Source organism: Varroa jacobsoni, unplaced genomic scaffold (assembly GCF_002532875.2).
Source record: "Varroa jacobsoni isolate VJ856 unplaced genomic scaffold, vjacob_1.0 scaffold_431, whole genome shotgun sequence".
Lineage (NCBI taxonomy): Eukaryota > Metazoa > Arthropoda > Arachnida > Mesostigmata > Varroidae > Varroa > Varroa jacobsoni.
The window spans coordinates 258388-275805 of NW_019213333.1; the positions used below are offsets into that span (position 1 = coordinate 258388).

At 42.3% G+C, this 17418-nt stretch overlaps 1 protein-coding gene and 1 long non-coding RNA gene across 4 annotated transcripts in view; one reads left to right on the forward strand and one right to left on the reverse strand.

Moving 5' to 3' along the window:
• LOC111260356 (septin 7-like protein pnut) overlaps positions 1-7369 on the reverse strand; it is a 55474-nt gene extending 48105 nt beyond the window's left edge. For all 3 annotated transcript variants that reach the window (XM_022833055.2, XM_086968297.1, XM_086968296.1), the window contains exon 1: positions 6038-7369. In XM_022833055.2, the coding sequence (XP_022688790.2) occupies positions 6038-7354 (1317 nt within the window). In that variant the 5' untranslated portion in view covers positions 7355-7369. The remainder of the gene's footprint in view (positions 1-6037) is intronic.
• On the forward strand, positions 577-10743 carry LOC147753507 (uncharacterized). The gene is made up of 3 exons (XR_015311027.1): positions 577-662; positions 5125-5285; positions 10252-10743. It is a non-coding gene; the product is annotated as an uncharacterized LOC147753507 (long non-coding RNA).
• The last annotated feature ends 6675 nt before the right edge of the window (positions 10744-17418 follow it).

Consider the following 17418-nt stretch of genomic DNA (forward strand, 5'->3'; position numbering starts at 1 on the left):
TTCGAAAGTCCACATACTATAAAGCATAGCAAAATTCAGATGGGCAAAACTTCTCTACGTACGAGCCAGCCTGTTTCATGTCCTCGTGTAACCTTCAATAGTAGTAGTGTACACCAAGATAAATGTATGATGTGCATGTGTGCACAAGCGTCTTATCTAGCAAAAAATCGTGGTGCTAGAGTCGCAGTTACTTCATATGCTTATCTTCTGTCGATAATTAATAAGTCTTCTGTCGATAAGTACGTTAGTTTCGGTTGATTAGTTATACGAACACTTTATTGGTATATTTGTGTATTAATTTTGTTAAATAATTCAATTACATTTAACATAGCATAAATCCGGCAAGTACAATACAGTTTCTCTTAGTTAACCGCCCTATTCTAAAAGATTTTAACGCTTCTAGAACCTTTTTAATAAAGTCTTCTTTTATGTATAGCTAAATGTAGGTTGCACTTACATTGCCTGAACTTTCGGAGCCTCGCGGTGCCTCACTAACAGATGAACTCTGCGAATTTTGACTTTCTGTGCGTGGTTTCGGTCTGACAGGCGGTTTCGGTGGCAAATTTTCTGGTCGAGGCGGCGGTGGAGCTCGGGGCTTTGCCAGTGTCACACATCCGAGACCGCTGTGCACCGACGAATCTCCACCATAGTCCGACATTTTGGTACTGTATTTTTTACGCCCAAGACGATTGTTACTTTAGCGTTAGTTCTTTTCTGATTTTCCTCGAGATTTTATCGAAAACGGTAGGACGCTCTTCCACTTTGATTTATGGACCTGTTGCTTTCCACTTTGCTGCTAATGCACCGTCTATTTAGTGGCAGGATTGTGCAACAGCCTCTGCTGCACGGCTCAATGAAATGACTTGACAATGTTAGACAGAGTTTCTATCTTTTAATAACCGAGAATATCTCCGAACGTCTCCGCTCTTCTGGCCGTACACAACGACTAAGGGGTACACAAACAATGAATAGTAACAAAATCGTAGATATCAAAGCTGAGACTGATAAAAATGAGAGACGATATTTTCGTATCGCGTGTGCTTCTGCTATTGTGATGATCTCGTGAGTGCGGGTCTCCTATCTTTCCGCTATTTCTTGATCTCGGTAAGTATACAGCGGGGTGGCGCGTAATTCGCATAATAGCAGTTAAAATCAAGTTTTCCTTTGAGTTTTGAGTGAGCAACTTTCAGTCAGTGAGTAGTAACTTTCTCGTCCATTCCAGGCTAATGTCGATGCGTTTGTCTATCCTCTTTCTCACCTTTCTCTCGTCTTCATTCCTCTTTATTTTTTTTCTGTTGTCTACTTCGGGTGACAAAAAATCGGCCCGTTGTTCTCTCCCTTGATTAGATACTTGTTTAAATTAAGCGTCAATATTTTCTAGGTGCGTTGGAATACAATAGCGTTCGGTTCCGTTTTGATATCCAACCAGAAACCAACGATAGATCGCTAACGAGTTGCTTCCAAGTATACACAAGAAATCTGGAAATTATCTGACCTCTAGCTATATACATATATATATGTATACATGTATGTATATATGTGTATATGTATATATAGAATCGATAATTATAACTATGTAGTAGCAAATCTGACTTCGTCGGCGCTTTTGCTCCTTTTGAAGCGACGTGAAGCACTTCGTTACACCCCGAGAGCGTATTTTATTTTGGAGAACTTGATTATATTAATTCACATGATACAAAGATCCGGTCTGCAAATTGTACCAAGTTATTTCGGAGAGCTAGCGATCTCTAATGTGACACAACTATGGCTTGTTGGTAACAAATGAATGGACGATTGCAATGCGTAAGCTAGCTTGCTATCGTGAAGCTGGCGCTGAAACGGGTCACTTCGTTTACATTTACTCACAAATACATTTCCTTCTTGAGACTCTTCTTCGCTGTAGATTCCGCCTTTAGAACCACTGCACGCAAAAGAAAACACAATAAAGACAGATATGCACCACGGCGATGTTCCGCCACACCTGTTGAAGCGTCGAAGATTTGCTTCTTACACAACGTTGTCCTATAACCGTGTTGAGTGGATTATATACCATATAATACAGGCATTCGATCTGGAGCATTGTTTGAATAGGTGTCAGCCTCGAAGCGTCACTAACAAGTGTAACTTCAAGTTCACTCGTTTTCGTTACCCGGCAACCTCTTCTGTCCCTGTGGCAGAGGTAGTAGCACAGGCAATCGTGCAATATTCTAAGGCCTCTCTGTGCTCTTGACGAGTGTGTAGCCAACACAGTGCGTGTGAAGCGCCGGCTACATGAAAAAAACGAGTGACTGACTGAAGCAGTGTCGCATCGACGGATTATTCTCCCATAAGCGACTGAGCGAGCCTTTATTACTGCAACCGTTGCTGTCGCCCCAATCCGATTCGGCGCTGCGTTCAATAACGTGATGGCCTACGCAATGGCCGTGGCCGTACTGGCTTAGCTTCTAGTGTTGTGGTTTGATCGCTTCGCACGCAGTGGACAACTTCAGCATTTAGCTAGTTGTTTCAACCGTCAGGCTAGAACAGTTGCAGCTAGTCAGAGCCATAATGCCCACCGTAGACCGGGGCCTATAAAGAATGATTCGAACACTCGTAATGTCACCGCTGCTTCGACTGCTAGTAGACACATCTTGCCGGTGGAACATCAAGTCACTGAGATCGATCGTCACTCGTTCACGTACGCGTAACACTGACGCCCGTTTCGCTACCACTATCTCGTCAATGAGTGAGTCGATTAAGTGTTGGGAAAAGCGCTTGTCTCAAGGTGTGCGAAATCCATGCACGGTTCAAAGAAGAATTGGGATATTCAGAAAAAATCACTTCCAATGTTAACCGCCGCAAAAAAATATTTTGTTGTACTCCCGAAGATTCGATTTGCTCTGCTTACGATTCCAACACATGAAAGGGGATGGAGAATAGCTTGTAGAAACAGACACACAACCGTTTACTAACGTGCATGCTGATGGAACTCGACCAATAGTCTCACCAGAACCGATAGACAAACAGACAGACCCTGCAAATGATAGGGGCCTCGTCGAACGTAAACAGGCCGACTTAGCGCTGTAGGCAACTGCCAGGTCCAATTACTACTTTTCAAGCACTACCATCAACGGCTTAATGATAGCTGGAAGGTAGTAGGTCAAGATAGTGGCTCAAAGGGGCAAGGGGCCGGAGAACAGAAGCCGCTCCTACATCGATACCCACACGCTCGTATATATACTCACAAGATCCGACCATGTCGAGTTAGGTCGGGCTGGGTAATGGCTGACGGTTCTGCTGTTGCCCTTTCTCAAACCAGGGCCCGCAGCTGGCCGCTAAAGATGGCCCACAGAGTGCGCAGATGGCGGAGGCGTCACCATCTAGCATCACCCATGGCGCTAACAGCGGCTATGATACGCAGAAGTGCTGGCAGCCGTCGCGGCAGCAGCGGCTGTCCGCTAGGGAGAAGTGGCTGCGATCAGAGACAGGGAGGATGGGTAGGAAAGTGAACGAAGCGAGTGCTGTATGTGCCATTGTTCAAAAACAATGTGTAGCTCATGTGGCTGATGTTGCTGGTGGCAATAGCAGTTATGGTGATAGTAGTATCGCTTATGGAGGAAGAGGGCGCGGCACGCTTCGGCTGCTGCCATAAATCTCGAGTGAACGAGAGACCGCACTGTGCTGTCTGCTCTGGCTCAGAGAGTTGCCATCGAGCAACGGCGGCTGGTAGAGAACGACGGGTTCACTACGTCGTCGTCATATACAAGTATACATATGTATATAAATGCTGTATTGGCGAACCAGTGATGACGGAACAGGAGGAGCAAAATAAGCTCATAGCACCGCAAGCGTTTCTCATGTGCTTAGCGAATTTAAATGGGTAGATCAGTCGGCGGAATGGTCGTTTGAAAAAGACTATGTAAGACAGAGCATGCGTAGTCCTTTGGTTTGCGTGGTATCTATATGTTATTACGGCGATTGAAGATTTCCAGCTATTACTCGTCTAATAGTATAAACACGACTAACATTAATAAAGAATAATAAATGTTGCCACGGATTTCGATATTCGGTTAAAAAGTAAAAATGCCTACTCACCATTGAGGAACTATTGCTACTTCCGTACTTAACCTTATCTAATCCCGATAGCAAAATTTAACTAACTAGCTACCGGATAACTCATATGTACGACAACTCTATCGGTTTATATGCTTCTTTGAATAGTGGCGTTCTGCTTGTAGACATATTGCTTGCCGCTCACAAATTCTGACATCGTCCTTGCCTTCTTCGAACTATTTCAACCTTTGGAAACATCTCTCAGCGCACAATAACCAAACTAGTGATCAAATTCTTGAATGTTTTCATCTATATAGAATTTTTTTTATTTATTATATTTATATTTTATTATCAAGTGTTTATTACTATTGGTTATTTATCTATGCTATTTGTAAATTTTCTCGATAGTCTCAACCTGCTTCATGGACATTTCAAAGACAGCCTATTTCATGGAAGGTTTTTTCAGCGGACAAGAATTTTTCGTTTGCTGAAATAAATTCATCTAAAGTTCATCGATTGATAATACTTAGATTTGTCTGTTAATTCCTACGATCAATTCGTGCCTTTGTCTGCACCTGTTCATTTGTGTCGATTACTATTATCTTGTTCGTTTACCTTCTGTATTATAACTTCGATTACTAATTACTGAATATCCTATTCTTATAATATATATTACAAATATTTCATACCACTCAAACTAAGATTATTGATCATCGTCGAGACATTGCGCACGTTTCACAAATAAATCAGCTTCCAATGGTCATCGAAACAAATGATTATTCCATTCAAAAACATCTAGCGAAAATTACTGAGTTCATTTGGCCTGGCTTCATTTAGGCCAATTAATTCAATCGAGTCGACAAGCCTTCCTATTCCGAAGCTTCAACGTACAGATGATAAATGTTCACCTTCGAGCAAGTCAACGATGATTTCAGTTTCTAACTGTTTTATCTGAAACATCTGATCGCCAAGCTTTGGCCGGCCTATGATGCATAGAACTGCAAGTATCATCGCTGAACAATGTATCAACATCACATCCATGATATGATGTCGATGTCTGTAATGAAGGACGCCTTCATATTTTTCTGACAGGGATCGTCTTGCTACATCAATGAAGAGGCCTACCTGCAAACGGGTAAGCTATTGATTGCTCCTCACGTAACAGACCCAACCCACTGCACGGTTCTACTGTGCTCGCATGTTTCGAAAAATCAGCGTCAATCAGCACAAACAAGTGCTTGCGAGAATTGTCGGTGAGTATGAAACAAGAGTACGAGACATTCGTATGTTTTGCTGCTAGTCAGTGGAGACGGAAAGCTCGCTGCAAAAAAAACTATCATAAAGAGAATAATGTGTACTTCCTGAGTGACTCATTTAAATACAATTACATTTGATTTTTCACTTACTGTGAAAGGTGCACATTGATTACATTGCCTTCTTCTTTTGTCCCAATTACGTAATCTAATAATATTCCTCTTCTTGAAACAGTGCGTAACCGTCACATGTTGCAGTAATGGCTTATATAGATATACGCCAAAATCCTCACAACATGTGAGGAACCACACTAGTCAATAAGTTAAATCCTAGTCAATAAAAAAAAACATATACGTAACTAAATTAATATAGTTCAATCCTTCGGGTTTAGGAAAATAGTACATGCCCCATGATAGCTTAATGGGTAACGCATTTGCCTGCTAATCTTAAGGGCACTAGGGTGATCTAAATTGAAAGTCGGACATAGACATACTTCGTTTTCGTGCTGGGAGCCAGTCGTCTGTCTGATAGAATGCTTAACGGTGATACTGGACGTAAAACCGTATAAACAAAACAATAAGAATAATAATTACTATAATTATGATCATCTTCAATATCACTATTATTAAACTTGTATAGACCTGATATTACACAGGGCTCAAATAAATAATTATCTTAAGAATCGTCTTAAAAATGAAACGAGTGGCTCGCTTGATCAGATGTGACAAGTACTCATTTACACTTCACTTACCACGTCAGGCATATGCCCATGTCCCTCGTCATCGTCAACGGCATATTCGTGCGACTTCCGTCCAAGGCTTTGTCTGTGTCCTTTGGAGCCCAAAACCTGAATCGGCGTATGCTGTACCCCGTCAGCCAATTCTACGACTCGATATACCCGTAAAGTACCGCATGGCGTATTGCTTCCCGATCGTGTGACTCCGGAACGAAATTCAGGCGACCCTGGACGATCGTCGTCAGGGGTCTGGGTCCGTTCTCTCGACGAAGACTTCTTTTTACTTCCCTGGGAAACAGTTTTATTTTCAATTACCGACGATGCCACTTCTGTCTGCGCCACGTTAGCACTAGACAGCTGTGCCAGTTGCTCGCCAACTGTTGATACAGTAGCTAGACGTTCCTCTCTTGCTTGAGCACCCAGGGTCGACATGGGAGCAGTTTCAGCAGGAGTAACGGGGCTCAACGGTGTAACAGCTGGCGTAGGAACAGACGCGGTTTTTGGCGTCACTGAAGTTCCGGGAGTTCGTGGGTGAATGATCGGTGCAGGTGGAGATCTGGAAAGGGCGCTTGAGACTACCGGCGCTTGTGGCAACGCTGTGGGAACTCCCGGAGTCTTTCCCACGAGGTGTACGGTAGCGGTGTACGAGCTTGAAGATGAACTCGGTGAATCAAAGGCTTCTGCATTCACGTAGTCTACGGCAGCCGTCGGAGCCTTCGTCTCAACAGGGCGAAGTCCACTGCTAGTCGTATAGTAAGGGAGTCTGTCAATGCGTTGGGTGTAGTTTGGAAGATAGCTTGTTCTATCTGGTCGGTACGGTCCACTAGACGTACTTGGGAAAGCGCGCGTAGTTTCAAGCGGAGAAGTGACCGAATACTTGGCTTCAACAACTGATGCCCCTGGTGTAGCAAGGAATTTTGCTTTGGCATCCAATGTTCTATCCTTAATTGTCTCTGCTGAGGAGTGGGCAGGCGACGTTGAGGGAAAATTACTTGAAGAGGTTGCTGGAGGCCCAGGTTTGACAACTTTTTCGGAGAACAAATTCGAAGACGAAACTTTCGGCACCTCCGTGTTCTCTGCGTAAACAAACTGAAAGTCAGACTGCCCTGCCAATGCTGACGGATCGTTCGTATAGACGTACCGAACCCTTTCCGGCTGTTGAGGATTTTTTGACGAATCTACGTAGACAAAGGCACTTTTGGTGAGGCCAGGCCGCTCTTCGGCCTTACTCGTTTGCTCTTTCGAGCTGAGGTATTGAGCGTAGGTTTTTGGAATCGCTCCCGAAGCAGATGTTGGCAGCTTACTAAGTCGAGTAGTGGAGTCCTTTGACATTACACTGTCACCACCCCCGGCAACTAGACTTCCAGTCGAAACTCCTTTTGAGCAGCGACCGAAGACCGTGTCAATCTGCTCACGGGGCTTGTCGTCCGTTGTTGATGTCGCTGTAGGGCAATATGAACTGAAATACGAATACGTGCTGGAGGACTTAGGAAGGCTGCGGGAGAAGCCGTCGAAAATAGATCGCGGTCCGCTTGGCAGTTCAAGCGCCTCTTTGGTTGGTTTAATTTCTCCACGGGTGCTGGTATTCCTTGGCGGGTCTTGGGTGGAATTTTTTACAAGTGGAGGTGACGTTTGCGTGGAGCCGGACACATTGCTGGTGCTGAGATTAGCTGAGGGTGGCGGCGTGGGTTTACTCACATCCTGCTCACCGGCTCCTATTCTTTTGTTGACTTGACTTACAGGCCGAGCACGATCGTCATAATACTTGCTGTGGTAGTCTCGATAGCGATCCTTATCCTTCTCGTAATGGTGATCCTTATGTTTATCCCTGTGTTCTCGATGGTCGTCCCGTTTATGCCTGTCTGCCGAGCTCACATGCGTCTTGCGCGCGGAGCTGTCGGCGTGTTTGTCTCTTGCTGGACTCAGTTCGCCGGCTTTGTTGCCGCCTGATGAAGAGGACGCAGCTGTATTTCGTTGATCGTGCAGTTTCTGCCCTACTGTTCCACCCTGTCGTGCCCCAAATGGATTTTCCTTAGTAGAGGTAACTGTTGAAACAGAGCTCACTTGAGATTGTGAGGGTACTTCAAGTTGCTGTAGAAATTCAGTTTTCGAATACGGTTGTTTTTGTTGTTGTTGCTGCTGGGGTGACTCTTGAGCTAATTCTTGTGGAGTAGGCTGAGCTTGTAAATTATGCGAAGGCTGGAATTGTTGCAATGTTGTGTCAGAAGATGTTAATGTCGTAGACCTGCGGGGCGAGGCTGAGGGGGTGTTTTTCAGCGGACTCGCCGGCGCCGCGAGCAGCGTTGGCAAGTAAATTTTGCGGGCGCTTGCATCGACCCGATGGGGCCTTTAATCGGTGAACAACTTTTGCTTTTTTAAGCTAATCAGCTAAAAGATATACTTCTAAAACCTTTCTGTTTATAACTACTGGTGTAGTTCATACGTGCACGCACTGCGGCTTGGGCTCCTTGAAATTAAAGGACACGCACTTAGTCACCTACACAAACATCAGCACACAGTCGTTCACAATTATAATAGCACTAGCAGTTAAGATCAAAATTACAGATTTTGTGAATTTCTTCTAGCCTTTTGTATACCTTTTACTAGTAGACGAGGTCAGCAGCTTAAGACACTTTCGAAAAGAGAGAGGATCAAAGAATCAATGCTGTAAAAAGACGGACTTCCACGGAATGCCACCGCGTACGCCTTATATACCACGACCTGTCGGGTAAGCCCTGCCCAAAGCCCCAACAAGGCCTCATTCCCAGCCCCAGAAAAGCCCCAAATATGCCTCGAAGCTACCGATGCAGAGGGAGGGACATGTGTGCACGGAAGCTCACGATAGTTCTAGCACACTTTGGTCCTCTTACTGCTGCATCCTTTTTCGACATTGCCTGCCAACGGAACTCCCCCATTCCTGGCAACGTGTCCGTCGCCCATTTCTAGCCACGCCTTATCGTCATCCATCCTGACTATGTGCTACCTCGTAAAACCATGAGATCGCCCAAAGCACGAGCTCTAATGGGCTAACTACAAAATAAGACGTACATTTGCACCAATACGACGAACACCGGTTCCTGATTTAGCTAGACAAACCGTGCTGTACAAGTAAGACCTACTTGGTGTTCTCTTCACCGTTAACAGAAAAAATAGAGGTGCCCTCGTAGGTATAGCAGGGTAACGATATATCGTGAAGAAACATCCAACAACAAATAAAACACACAGATGTACAAACGTAAGAGTTGACCAATGGAAAACGCTAAACGCAGTTTCAGTCACTAGCAATATTATCCTTGGACAATAATAATTCTCTAATCGGTTATACATCCCTGCATTTTTCAGTAGTAAGGCGTACAACCGCATGAGCCGTCTGTTTTGCCGCACGGAACTGAAAAGCATTATTATAGTAAACGTGGACTATTTCTAACTGGTCGCAGGTTAGAGCCAAGCGGACTTTCATTGTCGAAAGGAGGGAAGAAAACGGGGGAAGACGAACGGGAACAAGGATGACCAGTAAAGAGAGTGGCCTAGGGCACACCCTTTCCTGAGTGACATCCACAGTGCGATCGTATGGCATAAAGACTGTGCATCCATATATAGAAATATATGTGCCTCGAACAAGGGCAAAGGCTTCAAGAAAAAACATACTGAACCTGTCACTGCTACCCCAGTTCCCTTCCCTCCTCATCAGTACGCTTTGGACCGTGTGGGTCTTATCGGCTCCATAATACCTGATAGACTTCCCGACAAAGGAATCTACAATATGGTTCTGTCCAAACAACGTATTTGGGCAAAGCGTATGACACACATACTTGGCTGATTAACGTGTGCACTTCGCAGAGCCCAAAACGAAGCTCCACGTAGCCAACCGAATAGGTCAGGTTAAGGACGTTACCAAACAAAATCCTCGCATCCACGAGCACTTTCTTACGAATTTGCTTTTCAACAATCGAAGGAGTCTAGCGAATCAGCTTGAGCAGCAGTACGAAATTTCTGTATGGTTATAACCATGGCTTCTAACTGAATAGAAAATTGTGTTTAAAAATGGAATAGGAAAAGTCTGAATGAAACAGAGCCGTTTAGATATTTATATTTATAATGAATAGTTTTTTTGTAATCATTGTAGAAGTTTTGTTTGTTCAAAGACTTCGCCCGGAATTTTCTTTTCCGGAATTGTAATATTTTATATTACACGTTCATTTTATATGCTCCCTGTTGCTTTTTTGCAGAAAAATCGCGCGAATACATCATCGTCTTCATCAATTTTTCATCGGGGTAATCGCGTTTTTTTGTGACAGCTTCTAACAAACCCGAAGAATTCCAAAGATGTCTAGAAGTTTCACTATTATACCAACGCAGTCCCCTGCGCGCCACCAAAATCTAAATCAACCTTCTTCATCAACAGCATAAGGTTATTTGACAAAAAACTGATTTAATGATTGCTAAGTAAAACTGATCAAAATCTTATATGTCGATTACGCTTTTAAATTCAAGTCACACGACTCAATTTTTGCATGACTATAAGCTGATTTTAAGATAGTCATGTATTCTACATGCGTACTATTTGTAGTAAGAACCAGGGAAAAAATTCGTGCGTATCCTGTTGATGAATATTTTATAGCCGAAAAAGAAACATCAATAATTATCTCCGAAAATAAAGTGTATCTATAATAGTGAACTGTGTTAAAATAAATGCACTTATAACGTACTATGCCCATGTTACAGTGTCCGCCATCTGAAACGTAAGTTCATTCGTTCAATATTAGACTTATTGTACTGTTCAATAATTATCTAGCAACTCAATGAGAGTAACATTTGGAAAAGATATTCAATGCCTAGTAGCTATTCGAACTGCTTTATTTCGTACAGCTTTACCTACATTTTAGGATATGGAGCTCGGATATAATGAAAAAAAACGACGACAAGGTATTTAGCACCTCAATGAAACCACGCAAAAATCGTCATATAACACTTTAAAGCCGCATGAGAAAACTTACACACGGAACACTTCGGCACAGCTCGAATGAGTTGACCTGTACGACACAAGTGAATAACTACATTTGCCATTAGAGCTTCATCTATATGACCATGCATTACTTGATATAAAAAGGAAATAATGGAGTACCACCTGTACCACCGAGCGCGCATACAATTAAAAGAATGCTGATCATAGAGGGCGTTCTCTGATAACTTAAGCTTATTATTCTTACAAGGGGTTTTATTTTTTACCATAAGACTGTGATTGGCGATTTGTGGTTGTGTGTCACAAGAATTAGATTTGCCTCGTGGTCTAAACCTAAAGACACAACAGATAAAGCTCACATCCACCATTCAAAGACACGGTCGTACCTTAGTTTGCTGTTCGGTAGCCTCATCGCTCAGAAGACCCGCCCAAGCCGTAAACATAACGTGTTACTGTGACCTACATAGAACCTTAATGACTATCCCCGACGAAGCCAGCGCACACAGCGGAAAACCAAGTATATGCAATCCTTGTCTGTAAATGCTTAGCTGCCACCAACCAAATGCGTTCATTACATTGCGCAAACAAAGGCAACCTGCTATCGTTTCTCCAGACCGCTGCCGACGTTCGCATCTCCACGATGATGTCATGTTTACTAGATAAACGCATCTAACTAAGTGATACTGGGTAGAAGTATGTCGTATCCTTCACCTACACCCGATGCTAAACATCCATTCGCATCCTACTGATGGGGTCATCCATCTGGCGCGGCACTGGCTACCAAACCAATCAACGCCAAAGTTGGCAGAGTGGTAGAAAATGGCAACGTCGCATCATACCCATCCCAGTTGGTAGCACCAAAGAAGCTACCCGAACAGCCGAAGTGCGGAGTAGCCACTCTCCGCACCCCATCCGGAACATTGAGTTGGGTCTTACTCAGCCTTGATCTATGTCTTCATTCGCTATTGAAAATCGGGCCGAAACTATCAGGTTCAACGGGCCGCGCTGACCACTGGCGTACCGGGTACTGGCAACAAAGTAAACACGCCTTTGAAGACTCCACCTAGACACACGCTTCTGTTTGTTGCAAGCTCGGATGCTCACTCTCTTAAAGCCTTGAACGCGATGCGAGAAAAGAACGCCTTGTCGAAAACGCGATGGCTTGCGAAGGTATTTTACAGTACTTTGATTAGTATTTTATGTAAAAAAGCACCTTCAAATCATGATACATGATCCACTAACACCACTTTAGTGACTGTATAAGGTCGAATCTGATCAGGTGAGGCACAATAATAATAATATGAAATTTTGAAGTAAGTTAGCAGTATGTCAAAAGCAACCTCGGGTAAAGAATAGAAGAATAATTTAGGTCCTCTTTTAATGCTAAATATTTATTCCCAATTACTTTTCCTACCGTTACCTTAAGTTTACCTGCCGGCTGAAATTAAGTTTGAAGAACAACATTGAAAAACTTAAACAACTATAGTAGATCAGGAAAATTGTGTAACTTATAGCAAACTATAATTACCGAAGTCATACAAACGTAGAATAGGCGGTTTTTCAGCAGTATAACGGCTTAATGACATATACTCTTCTCCCACATTAACGTTAACCGGCAGTCAGATACTAAAATGGCCAACATCGCCCACAGTTATGACTACCGTACCGCCGACCATATTGAAGTCCGTCACAGACTACTGTATTATTGTTTCGTGATATAATAACTCGCAAAGATTGCTCGGGTCGCGTGATCCTTAGCGCTCCACCTTCGCCATACTAATGACACACACTTAGTAGTATGTCTCCTGAATCCAGATTTTTCTTTGTCCCTATATTGGTCTGCCACGTTAAGAGTTACTGATTGCACCATCCGGCCATACAGGTTTCCTCGATCCCATCTATAGATGCTTCCTGTCCCTTGTAAACTATTGTCCGATATATCGAGACATCTGGTTCTGCTACGATGCTATAGCTGACAAACCAGCGTAAGTCAAAACCGTTAAGCCTGTACATAAACCCGTTTCGCCTAAAGCTTACCAATTTTATCGTTCCTGCCAGATGACCAGCATTTCTTTAATATGAACTGGACTCAACAATCTAATATGCCTGTTAATTTTTCGGAACCAAATAGCGAAAGGAGAATAAAAGCTAAACCGCAATGGAACCTTTCGTCTTTAGGGTTGTAATATTCGTACGTTTTTCGATTCAAGCCGCACAAAAAAATAGGATACCCAAACAAAAAAACAAGATGTATGATTTTACAGTAGAGTAAAGATAAAGCAATGTTACCGACACCATGCGCGCAATAAATTTAATTATCTTACTTTTTCTAGATCTCTTTAATCGTCGAAAAAATTACATAGTTTTTAAATTACGAAGCACTGGCAAACGAAACTTTGAATATTCACATTAACCCTATGACTATCTACGATTATAAGCTGTTAGGTGTTATAAAACTGTAATACGTTTCAAAGATACGATATCATTCATTGCTAAAAATGAACGCCAACTGGCTAAGTTTCGGTCTTTCAAAGCTGTGAAGATCGGTAAAAAAGCCATCACCTATTGCTTTGAAAAATTAAAGATAACACAAAAATACATTTCACAATATATAGAAGGGAGAACAAATTGCTGTCATTGCGGAAGCTTTGGAACGAAACGGAATACGCAATCCTTGTCGACGCAGTACAGAATTGCTGCAAGCAGGCATTATGAAATTGCAAAGACAGATAAAAAAACTAATAGATAAAAACGCATATAGTGCGCTCTAGAGACAATTTACATTGCTATTACCAGTACAAGACCTGCCTCGAATACACCGTCATCATTGATGAGATATGGATCAATCTACGCCGCTCACTACAGAAGGACCAACTAATAAAATGGCATGGAAGAGATAAAACGCCTCATATTCTCTAGATTTAATTCTTCATGATTTCTATTTCTGTTGTTTCTCAAACACCAAGATACGTGGTGTTGCATATACCACAGTCGATTTCTCAAAAGCCGCCGATAAAGAGACCAAGTATAGCATCTTAGACCACAAATATGCAGCCCTTAGAGTACCGCTTTCACTGTATTAACAATAAAGAAGAGCACAACTAATACGTGTGAAAAAATATCATTTTTCTGTCTTCCCTAATTAAAAGGTATTTTAGATTTTTGATCCGCTAAATAACAACCTTATAGGCCTACAAATAGACGCCTATGGGTCTTTGTGGTCCTATCCCCAGCGGTTCGTTTTCCTTGCCAATGCTACCTAAAGCCCACTTACCAATGACAACATCAATCAGTGACACTCGTTTACAAGTGGTAAGCATTGTGGAGGCCCTATGATTATTGTGTTTTCCTATCGCCATTAAGCAGTAGTACCGTTATTTTGCGCTAGCTGTGGTGACAATGATCCAGTGCGAACTTCTCCACTACGAAATCACGACAGCAATGATTCATATACCGGAGGCCAACTGCTGGCATTACGTTACGCCTGCTATCGCGTCTGTCGATGAAATACCCACTACTTTTGTAGAGGAGTCTTGCTTTAGTCAAATCAGGCTATCCTGCACAGGCCCGGCGGTAGCCTCAAAGCTTTTTTCTCTGTTCGACGTCCTGTGGTTTCTATTTTGCATTACTCTTGGTGGAACTGTCGCATGGTGTCACCATCTACCATCCATCCGCCCTAATGCTTTCTTATAATGTAGGACGCGTAGACTGTCCCGGAGTAACATAACCTTCTATATGCCCTACACAAAACACGATAATCAGGACTACGGCTAGTAATATCCGAATTTCTGGGCCAACATCTCCACCGACATAACTTGCCTTTTCCCATTCTTTGTATACACCCCACCTCTACTAGTGACACGCAATAGATACTGGAATCACTAAGCCTTAATGTTGTGTCGTAATTTAACGGCACTTGCACGTAATCTGTTCTGCTGGGCAATACGTGGCTACGACGACAGACTAATCTGAAACTACACGGCCCTGCAGTTCCGTTAATTAAGCATTCACGGTTCCGAGGCCAATGCGTAGTATTTGCCACTGAAATAAGCTGAATACTGTGCTTAAAACGTTTGGACTTTGATTTTCTTAAAAGTTTTTCCTTATTCTTGATATAGAAGCCGTTGGAAAGGGGCTCGGACATGTAAGGCGAACATTGTATAACGCAACTAAGCTTATGTGCTGCGTGTATATATATATATATATATATATATATATATATTAACAGGTGTAATAGCATCTAGCTCTGGAGTTATTTGCCAACAAATTATTTACTATCAACACACAAAAATAGTCGTGATTTCATCGGGGCCAACGCTTCGCTTTGAGCAAAGATATCTGATTCCAGTTATGTACTATTTTAGGTGAGAAATATTTTAAAAGATATAGGACCTAAATCGACTAAATTGCAAGCGTTGCTATGCTAGAAACTAAATTGTCAAAGGGAATACTGTCTCCCTATACAACCCCTTTATGGCAATTGGACAGCATTTGTGTCAACGATTATCACTGCCATCGTCCTAATATCGTTCTTGACCCCTACGACTGCTACCAGAGCACTGCAGCAAAAAATCGCAGACTTCAGAAATTTCAAGATCAATCCAGCGACTGAGCCTAAAAACGTAGGGATACTATGCACTTGAAAAAATATTTTTTAGTATTGGCTGCCGCAAGGCGATTGTCACTTCCACAAACCCTTGTTTGACCGACTTCTCGGCAGTTTGTAGCTACCTTTTGTGCAGTTCCTCCATATTTAGCTCATTCAGCGATCTGTCCAATCAAGCATGGAAATATAGAAGCTTCAACGAATCAGAAGATCGGCAGCCCATTGAGGGCGTCTTCGCAGCAGTGAAAAAAAGGACTCCAACTAAAAAAAGCAGCAGTGTCGGTTCGCTCTTTGACGGACCAATGGCGACGGACGGGCAAGCCAACAAGTGATCCAGTGAACAACTGTGTTAGTTTATGTTCTCGCGGCACCTCTTGAAAATAGCCTTCTTCTTGATTAGGATAACGTGTATAGCCACTGACCATTTACAGATCATTAAAGTCCTGTGAAAGTCTCATTTTTGACAGTTGACTCAGTTTGTTCTCGACATCTTTTGCAATGAAATATTTCATTGTCTGTAAGCTTGAGTGTGTGTTTGTGGAATACAATCCATAAGAATACGGACTCACACTCATATGCACACGAAACACATAGGACAAGCAACATGGTGTCAATACGCAGTTAGTGGCCCAGACACATATATACATATGTGTATGTTAACGAATAGAATTGTAGGGATCTTACAGTGCTTTAGAAAGCGGCTACTTATAAAACGCAGCTTAAGTCAAACTGCGTCAAACAGTCCAATAAACAGTAAATAAGAAAAAATGCTACCATTTCGTCAATTAATAAAAAAAAATCAAAGTCACAGTTTCGCCTGGACCTGACCTTAATATTCACATAAACCAGATAATTAGATTATCGGTCAGCTTTACTATTATTTTTAGTTTTCCGAATTTAATTAGCAACCCTATCGAAAGTCCCGTGGCTCTCAAATGATTATATTACTGTGAAGTCCGACGGTCTTATATTAGTATATGTATATATGGATATATATGTGTGCACAGCACGAGACCGGAGACAGTTTTTTTTTCGCAGGGTCGCTTCGATTTATTTAGCAATCGTAATACGGAACTACTGTTAGCTAGATTATTATACGAACCAGCAAATGTTTTTCTTTTGAACCGAATTTAATTAAGTGATCTATTTTATAGGCAAACGCATTATTACTTGCCACTTCAGGAAAAGCACTGTCGTATTTCCTTTCACACTTTTACCTTTATATAATGTCATCAAAATCGTTTCCTTATAAAGGAAATTTTCACTGATAGCATTACAAAGGAGAATTGTTCTTTTCTGGCACGCTTACCCGCTTGAATTCAGCATTTTTCGGCAAATATGTACTTTATCTGCAAGGAGATGTTTAACCAGCAATGTACATGCTCTCGTAAGCCACTGGTGAGAATTTTCTATTATCAGCGCTACTTGAAACGAACTATAGTTAGATGTAATGGAAGCTTATAGCGACTGACGGAATACAAATGAGCTGAAGTACGCCCAAAACGTATGGTACAACTAATATTGTTAGATTTCGAGGTGAACTATTTCGGGAATCGAGTTATATATCTACAACTGTGTTTACCATCAGACTCAGTTTTCCACGATCTCAAATATTCCATAACGAAAGCAGTTAATAAATTCGGAGTAAGGCTATAGGTAATAAATTTTTCGCTGGTTTTCAACATATAGCGTCTGTACAGGATACAGGATGCACATGTAACCCACTCAAAAGAAATTGAATAAAGCTTCATGGCGATCTCTTTTGGTTTGGTTGGTTGACACTCACTTGTTACGCTGTATCGGTCGCACAAAATCAGGATTCAAGAT